This window comes from Agrilus planipennis, unplaced genomic scaffold, assembly GCF_000699045.2.
Source record: "Agrilus planipennis isolate EAB-ADULT unplaced genomic scaffold, Apla_2.0 scaffold34, whole genome shotgun sequence".
NCBI lineage: Eukaryota > Metazoa > Arthropoda > Insecta > Coleoptera > Buprestidae > Agrilus > Agrilus planipennis.
In genome coordinates this window covers 397,730-405,930 of record NW_020439170.1, presented here as the reverse complement: position 1 = coordinate 405,930, position 8,201 = coordinate 397,730, and the positions used below count along the sequence as shown (strand labels likewise).

The window sequence follows — 8,201 nt, the reverse complement described above, 5'->3', positions numbered from 1 at the left end:
TTTCCTGAATTATTGGTGACTCCATGTCTCTGGGTAACTCTACAATAGCCTCGGCTTCGGGTTCAGCATCTGCTACTGCAAAAACAAAATAATTAATAAATGCAGAAATGATGGTATATGCAGCAAAAATTTTTTGAAAGTTTATTACAAAGCAATTCCAGAATGGTTTTATTAAAAAAAGAATAAAAATGAACAATACTATATGTTGCAGAAATGCATTAGGGATGTTTTGGGGTTGATATTTGCAATTGTAGATAGGTCAAGTAAAAGTTTAGATTTTATAAAAAAAATATTTATTCAATAATGTGATGGCCTTACTATTACCAAGAAGAGTTTAAAGGTAAAATAATTTTGTATTAAAAAGATGTTTATCATCATTTTGTTGATTTATTTTTAACTTTTTTTTGCAGCTTTTTGCTGACTTTTATTCTTCCGATATTATAATTGCGTCACCGTTGGGTTTACGAACAATCATTGGCGCTCAGGGTGAACCTGACAGGGACTATGACTTCCTAGCCTCTGTAGAAATGTTAATTTTAGATCAAACCGAAATATTTTTAATGCAAAATTGGGACCACGTTTTGCATATTTTCAATCACATTCATCTTCAACCTAAAGATTCACATGGGACAGACTTTTCTAGAGTTAGAACATGGGCATTAAATGGTTGGTCCAAGTACTACAGGCAAACGTTAATTTTTTCGTCGGTAGTCTTGCCAGAAATAAATGCAATTTTTAATAATAAATGCTTCAATTATGCAGGTAAAGTAAGGGCAATTAATCTCACAAAATTCGGCACAATTTGCCAAGTTTATGTGCAGTTACCTCATGTCTTTCAAAAATTTTATACTGAAAATATCATAGATACGGTTGAGGAAAGGTTTAAATTTTTTATTAACAAAATTGTGCCCCAACATATGGACACACTAATGCGACAGACGTTAATTTATGTGACTAATTATTTTGATTTTGTACGATTAAGAAATCATTTCAAGCGAGAAGACATTGGATTTGTACAAATTTGTGAATATAGCAAAGTAAGTATTTTACAATTGGTATGCAATTTATTTCACAATATTCAGATAAAATGTAAATTAAATTCTCTTTTAATTGAATTGCACCTCAGTTCAGTTAAATTGTTTAGATTTTTATATAGATAGAGTAATATGTTATTTTAATACTAAATATTTTGTAGTTTGTATTCCTATTTTACGTCGACGTAAGATAGCATTTGCTCTCTCAGTCAGGATTCATTTTAAATCTACTTTGTACCTAGTTTGATTAAATTAAATTAAAATTAAAAAAAAATCGGTTTTATCTTTATTGCTGTAATTATTATAATAAATTTTTAATTATTCTTTTATCATTTTAAAACATTTTAGTGACATTAATTAATTTTTTTCTTGCAGGAAGGGAAGGTTGCTAGGGCTCGGGATATGTTTTTTCATGGAGATGCGCATTTTCTTTTATATACTGAAAGGTTCCACTTTTTCAACCGAATTAGGGTAAAGGGAATAAGGCATTTGATTTTTTATTCTCCACCAAATGTTCCACATTTTTATTATGAGATGTGTAACCTTATGCAGGTATCTATATTTGGTAACTTAATACATATTATTATTATAATATTTTAATTTGCATGTAACCTTTTCTTAAAAGCTTAACATTTAAAGGTACAAACTGTACAAATCTAAGTTCATCTTTAATTGTAATTTTCATCTTAATGTCAGACAAAAAGTTATCAGTATTGTGGTACCTTTCTGTTACCAATTAACATTTCACTTATTTTACCACAGTTTAATCGTGTCTACAATTCGTTAGTGTTTTATTATTTATTTTATTAGTGGTTATATGGTTCATTACTTTTTTTATTCTAAACTTTGTAACTTCCTAAATCCACAATTAGAATAAATAAAAAGTAGATAGCTTGTTTTGTGATAATTGTTTTATTTTAGGAGTCGAATATGAACAAAAAAATAGGCAGTATGTCTAACATGACTGTTACTGTATTATATTCGAAGTATGACATCAATCAGTTATCAGCAATCGTAGGAACGGACAGGGCTGTGAGAATGATCGAGTCCGAACGAAATGTTCATATGCTGGTAACCGATGCTAAAAATACCGATACTATATAATATTATTGTAAAATAAATTATTTTTGTAATTTATGAACGTTATAAATATTACAACTGTCTTTTTTTGTCCGTTTTTTATTTTTTGACAAGGTCAGAGTTTATTTATTGTAAACGAATCAACAATCAAGTTGCCAGTCGGAAGACTGATTGNTTTTTATATTTTTAAAATGTACTGAAAACGAATTCATGTACTTATGCAATTGAGTGTTTTCAAATCGCATATATGCCTGTCCTTTTTTTATTCATATACAATTTACCATACTGGTTGATCTCCAATGCTCAAGTAATTTAATAAGGTTTATGATTTTTGATTGTTCATCGACATTGTACTTGTCCTTTATGTGGACCTTCCTCTCATAGGTTTTTGTATAATTGTACATAGTGTATATAAGAGTTTCTAATTAGCTCATAGTTATTATTTGTGTACATTTCACATACGTTATATATTTTAATGAGGTCTAAATTTATAAAGTTGGCAATATGTTTTACTTACGATTAGTAAATTAATGGCAAATCTCCCTTTGAAAAGTAATCGACGGCCCAATATTTATATGTATGTACACCCGGTTTAACGTGGTAAAGTTGCAAACCGTTTGTTCGTTAAATGAAAATTATCCGAATGATGTAAATAACGTCTGTTACCCGTATATCCTAAACAAGAAATTTACACAAAGAAATAAATATGTATTAAAACAGGGAGATGAAATCTAGTCTGTCATTGGCAGTTATTGAAGAAGTAAACGAGCCAGTATTATTCGCGATGTTTTTCTTGAAACGAATACTCGTTCAAACCGTCCTAACTTCTAAATGGCTGCAATGATAATTTTCTAAATAGTTACATGATATATTATATAAATATATATTAGGCTTATTAATTAAAATTTTTTTGTTCTCTTGCCATGACACTTAAAAAGGAAATTGTTCTTGTTACTTAAAATAGGGAATGTTTATTTGCGGTTTTGACATCAAATCAATTTTCATTAAGCTGATTTATTAAAGGCTGATAATTAAATTTAGAAATTCTTTTATTTTCAATCGCAATCGAATTTTCATTTAAAAAAAATGTTGGAAAATTTAAATTAATATTATTTGGAGAAAATAGGTAAATAAAAATTGAGTTACGTAAGTCGATTAATAATAAAGGAATTGATCAGACTTGTTAAAAAAAGTGGTGCTTCACAAAACCTTCATCTAAATGTTCTCTATAATTTCACATACTATTTTCAACATGAATTTCTACTTTCCTAATTAATAATAAAAAGAACAAAGAAAAGGGCACAATTAATTAATAACATTAATAAATTGTTAAGGTGCAAAGATACAAATACATAGCTCGTTGGAATTGTATTTTTAACTCTCGCAAGAAAATTAATTCAATTTAAATGAATAGGCAATCATCGATAATCCAGACTAAAGCAAATAGAAGTTTATTCTAAATGATAGACAAAAAATATTATATAAATATTTTGGTATCTGCAATAAATTTTGGGGAACAGTTTTGTTTAAAAAAATCTGATGATTACCAAAATGTATATTAAAAAATAAATAGTAAATATACCACAGTTATTATATTTTGTCCCACACTGACGCGATGTCAATAATAATTACGTACAACACTGATCGTGTGCAAGTAACATGTGATATCATGTAAAATGTTAGCGTTAAGAAATAAATTGGTATCTATGAACGACTTGTTTTATTTTTTGCGATTATTATTAAATACTCCTGAATTTAATTGGTTATTAAAACATGACATACAATGCAGGTATGCATTTTGGAAAGTATTTAACTATTGTTAAATGGCGAAAAATGGATTTTACAAAAAAAATAGTTTTATGTAGGATTTGTTAAACTGAAAATGAAGTATTTTGTAAACACGATTTATTTTCTTGTACTTTAAATAGTACAACTCATTTAAAGAACATTAATATCTAAATGTTTTTTCTTCCTCCTCTTCTTCCTCGATGTATTCTGTATTAAATTCGGGTAACTTTAGAAGAAGTTCTTCTTCGTAGGTGTTCTCTTTTATATTTTCACTATCTTCTAATATTAATTGGCTACGATCCTTTTGCTTTGAAGCTTTAGCTTTCATAATCTAAATTAAAAATTATGATGGAGTAAGTAGTGTAACATTTTGATTTCCATGTATTATCTCCATACCTGTCGTCTTTGGAGGTACTGTTTAAACATTTCTTTTTGTTCCTTTTGGTCCACAAATTCAATTTCCTGACCTTTAATAAAGATCTTCGGTATTTCCACGTCAACAACTTTTTGACGTTCAGTTTTGGATTTGCTCATATCTCTTACAATCTTAAAATTTTCGATTTTTGTTACCGTTCTAGTTTAAAATAGTTCTTTTTTTATAAAGAAACTAATTTACCTTTTTCATTATAATATCGTGATCTAACCCGAGCGAATTATTTGGCATAGGAGGTAACACATCCACATCGGTTTCACCTTCACTTTCATGTAATTCTTCACACTCATCTTCTAAATTTTTTATTTTGCGCTAAAGTTTTGCAGAAAGAAGTCCCTAATATTAATTGCTATTGCAAAATTTAATCGTAAAATCTAGCAGGAGAATGTAGAAAAAGGAGAAGTGATTAATAAAATGACATATTCTCATAATACCTTTGTTTCAGAATCCAATTTGTAATTTATTTGCAATTCTGATTTTAATTGTGATGAATAATCTGTGGGTGTGTAATCATCCCCAAAATCTGCCTTTTTTAATGTACTGTCTAATTCTGCTAATTTTGCATATAACTTGTCTACAAAAGTAACACCAGTGTAAAATGATAAGTATTTTTAATTAATTATTTGATGGTTTATTGGCATTAAGACTTGCCCTTAACAAAAGTAATTTTAGGAACAATTCCTATTACTTGAAGCTGTGTAAGTTCATGCCTAAGAGCTCTGGCATTAACTTTTAATAATTCCTCAATATTATCATCCTCTTTAGTTCCTTTTGCTACCCAATACACATTTAAACCTTTAAAATCAGGCCACACTTGAACCTATAAAACTTTCCTTGCAATTTTGTACAAGATGAAAAAATAATTCTCGTTTATAATTAGATTTCAAATTATGTAATGTACTTTAATATATGTTTACTAACTTGACTTATTTCTATTCCATATCCCACAAAACTAGATGAGTTTTCACCAGTTGCCATTAGATCAGTAATGTAACTCATGAATAATTTATTTAATATTTGTGCTCGTTTAGAATTTGGAGATTGTTTACCTTCTAAAGAACCAGAACTAAATACAGAAGGGCTTACAACACATGCATCCTCAATATATTTATATTTTCTAAAATATCGGCATGTTTTTAGATAACTTACGTAAAGCATATAAATGGAAATATCTTACTTTTTGCCTTGTGATTTCTTCATAATTTTAGCCATGGCTTTATATACGGTTTGTTGCATTTCAGTTTGATGAAAATAACGAACACAGCATAGTCTAATATTAGCATTTTTAAGTAGGCTTATCATTTTAATTTCAATTTAACAGCAATTAATGGAAGTATCTAACACCACACATTCAGCCTGCTGATTTTTGGCTATCTTACAATTACTTAGAAAAAATTTCTTAATTTACTATAAATGAAGATACATCTTGCCAATTTTGACGTTTAAAATTTGAGGTTAAATACATACATAGAATACATACATGTAATCATAGATAGCATGTAATCAAAGATGTAAAAAGTTGTAATGCGAAAATAAAAAGGTTGCGATCGATTACATTGATCTACTTCTGATCTAATTTTGTAAACGATTGTTTAAAATTTGTTATGTACGCTATTTTTGCAGAGGTTTCATTACGGCTACAGCAAAAAAGCAGATTCATTTTTAAATAGAAATACCTACTCATTTGATTAAATTAATGTAATGTTGAATGTTGTACATTTTTGATTTAAAATATTGTTTTATTATCCCATTACTTTTTATCATTAAAATATCGTGTTTTAATCATAATAACGCCTTATATTGTGTTTTACGTATATGTACGGTACATAAGTGGCACATTTCAGTAATCCAACCACAAGAACAATTAATATTTGTATTGTAATTATTCCCAGTGCTTTAGAAAAATTTTCGGAGAACCTTTTCATATGTATGAATGTACTGGTCCTGAAAGAAATATAAAAAAGGAAAATTCACTTACCCTCTCGAAGGCTCTCTATTTCTGAAACAATTAAAAGAAGAGTAAATATTTATTAAAAGATTCATCATAAGGAAAGTATCTCACCTACAAACTTTGTTTGGTGTTGCTTCATTATCCTTCCTACAGGTTCCATCAGTCCTTTACTGATGTCTAATATTATTCATCAAAATCGAACGTTCACTCCCGCACTACCGCACTTAACCGACCGCGAAAAACGCACACTAACTTTTCGCGGAGCGAATTTAAAACTGCACTTATCGATCGATCGATCACAAAAACCTCCCACCTATTAATCATCGATCTGAAATCAAAAGCAAAAAGTTTTAAGACTCGCGTCTATTAATTTAGAAATTCGAAAAAGATTGTTAAATAAAGGTGCATATTTGAAGCGTGGTTCTGTATGGATGCGAAATGTGGACGTCTCGGTGGGCGCACGGAAATGAAAAAATTTGAAATGTTTGAGATGTGGAGTTATAGGCGGATGATGGAAATGCCGTGAATAGAAAATATTAGGAAGTAGGAGGTATTAGAAAGAGTAGGAGAAGTGGAAGTCAATAAAGAAATTTAGAATAAGAGGGCGCCACCTTTTGAGGCATATTAGAAGCAGGAACAGGAGTAAAAGGGAACAGAGGTCCTATTTATTAATAGATGACTTACGTTTTCTTATCTTTAATTTGTTTTCTGACACCATTGCCGGTTGATGATCTAATCCAGTATAATTGAGATTATTGACTGATGAGAGTGAAGCCTGTTCATCGGACAGTAGAAGAGACCCTCTTCGAATATGAAACTGTATTTTTTCTTTCACTTGAGCTTTTAAACAACTTACGGGCATTTTCTGCAACAAAATACTTCGTAAATACTGAAAACGATTAAGTATTTAACAGTAGGTAGATCAAAATACAACAATAGACAATTACTATAGGTCATTAGAGATTTTCAGGTTACAGGTAGTAACAAATTAATATACAACAACAACATTTAAGTTAAGTTTCACAAATTCCTTATGACACATTTAAATGTGAAAAAATTTAAAACTTACTATTACTTTTTTTGCACATTACCTTTACTTTTAAATTACTAGATTTATTTATTTTATGGATAATTACTGAAATAACTTACTAAGCTTTTTTACAAGATTTTCTGATTTAATTAGTAATAATTTGAAACCCAATTGATTGTTAATTTACTTATAACAAATTGTATTAGCAGAGCAAACACATCTTGGAATAATTTTACAGGTTTTATTGAAACTTTTTCATATCAAAAGATACAAAGTTGTACACCCTGATATACCCAAGAAGTTTGAACAAAGTCTATGATATTATTATTCCTAAAGTGTTTTTGTATTCCCAATACAATTTGTCATAAAATAAAGAATGCTTCTCAGTGAAAATGCACCCCCAACTGCTTTAATAACAATGTACACATACGTAGACATAATAATATGTTTTCTAAAAAGTATACTTTTCAGTTTTCAATTAAAATTATTAAACATATACCATGCATCTAACATGTTCTAAACATTGGAAAAAGTTAAACTTGTTGACTAACGGTAAGTATAACAAGTACTACATTACAATTTATATATATATATATATCATTTTCTGTTTTATTTCACTGTTCCATTTAAGCAAAAAATTAAATACCAGTAATTTAATTTATGTCTGTCTACAAAAGGGCAAATATCCCAGACAATGAGAAGAGGCATTATTGAAACATTTCGTTTTAAGACAACTAATTAACAATAAGAAACTTACTTATTTAATTTTAGTGAAAATTGGTAGTTTTCATAATGAAGTAAATTTTGGTTACCGACAGTCATTTTTTTTAATACTTGACTAGCATGGCGTAGTTTACGTAGATGATTATTCGCAGACAAAAACGG

At 28.8% G+C, this 8,201-nt stretch overlaps 2 protein-coding genes and 1 long non-coding RNA gene across 5 annotated transcripts in view; 1 reads left to right on the top strand and 2 right to left on the bottom strand.

Annotated features, from left to right (window-relative positions):
- Positions 1-294: 294 nt before the first annotated feature.
- On the top strand, positions 295-2,204 carry LOC108739488 (digestive organ expansion factor homolog). Of its 3 annotated transcripts, XM_018473401.1 has the most exons (5): positions 295-340; positions 411-762; positions 865-1,037; positions 1,410-1,586; positions 1,956-2,204. In XM_018473401.1, the coding sequence occupies exons 2-5, from the start codon at positions 528-530 to the stop codon at positions 2,136-2,138; spliced, it is 768 nt and encodes a 255-aa protein (XP_018328903.1). In that variant the 5' UTR covers positions 295-340; positions 411-527; the 3' UTR covers positions 2,139-2,204. The 3 variants fall into 3 exon arrangements, with proteins under 3 accessions (XP_018328903.1, XP_018328902.1, XP_025833734.1); XM_018473400.1 differs by having other exon boundaries at positions 411-1,037; XM_025977949.1 differs by lacking the exon at positions 295-340 and having other exon boundaries at positions 671-762; positions 983-1,037.
- A 1,798-nt stretch (positions 2,205-4,002) lies between these two features.
- On the bottom strand, positions 4,003-5,799 carry LOC108739489 (putative ribosome-binding factor A, mitochondrial). Its single transcript, XM_018473402.1, has 7 exons — positions 5,513-5,799; positions 5,257-5,452; positions 4,987-5,155; positions 4,770-4,909; positions 4,519-4,647; positions 4,299-4,448; positions 4,003-4,233 (listed from the first exon to the last, which is right to left on the bottom strand). The coding sequence occupies exons 1-7, from the start codon at positions 5,635-5,637 to the stop codon at positions 4,063-4,065; spliced, it is 1,080 nt and encodes a 359-aa protein (XP_018328904.1). The 5' UTR covers positions 5,638-5,799; the 3' UTR covers positions 4,003-4,062.
- Positions 5,800-6,081: 282 nt separating this feature from the next.
- The window catches only part of LOC108739500, a 9,459-nt gene continuing 7,339 nt past the window's right edge, over positions 6,082-8,201 (bottom strand). Inside the window, exons 2-4 of the long non-coding RNA XR_001938168.1 lie at positions 6,971-7,151; positions 6,398-6,614; positions 6,082-6,334 (exon numbers count right to left, since the gene is read on the bottom strand). This is a non-coding gene — a long non-coding RNA (uncharacterized LOC108739500). The remainder of the gene's footprint in view (positions 6,335-6,397; positions 6,615-6,970; positions 7,152-8,201) is intronic.

Bases quoted from the DNA above. Each gene is read 5' to 3' on its own strand.
- LOC108739488 (XM_018473400.1), top strand. From the start codon at position 528: ATGTTAATTTTAGATCAAACCGAAATATTTTTAATGCAAAATTGGGAC. The intron at 1,038-1,409 runs GTAAGTATTTTA...TTTTTCTTGCAG, and splicing joins AAATTTGTGAATATAGCAAA to GAAGGGAAGGTTGCTAGGGC. The intron at 1,587-1,955 runs GTATCTATATTT...GTTTTATTTTAG, and splicing joins AGATGTGTAACCTTATGCAG to GAGTCGAATATGAACAAAAA.
- LOC108739489 (XM_018473402.1), bottom strand. From the start codon at position 5,637: ATGATAAGCCTACTTAAAAATGCTAATATTAGACTATGCTGTGTTCGT. The intron at 4,910-4,986 runs GCAAGTCTTAAT...TTACTTTTGTAG, and splicing joins TAAAATTACTTTTGTTAAGG to ACAAGTTATATGCAAAATTA. The intron at 4,449-4,518 runs GTAAATTAGTTT...GAAAATTTTAAG, and splicing joins ACGATATTATAATGAAAAAG to ATTGTAAGAGATATGAGCAA.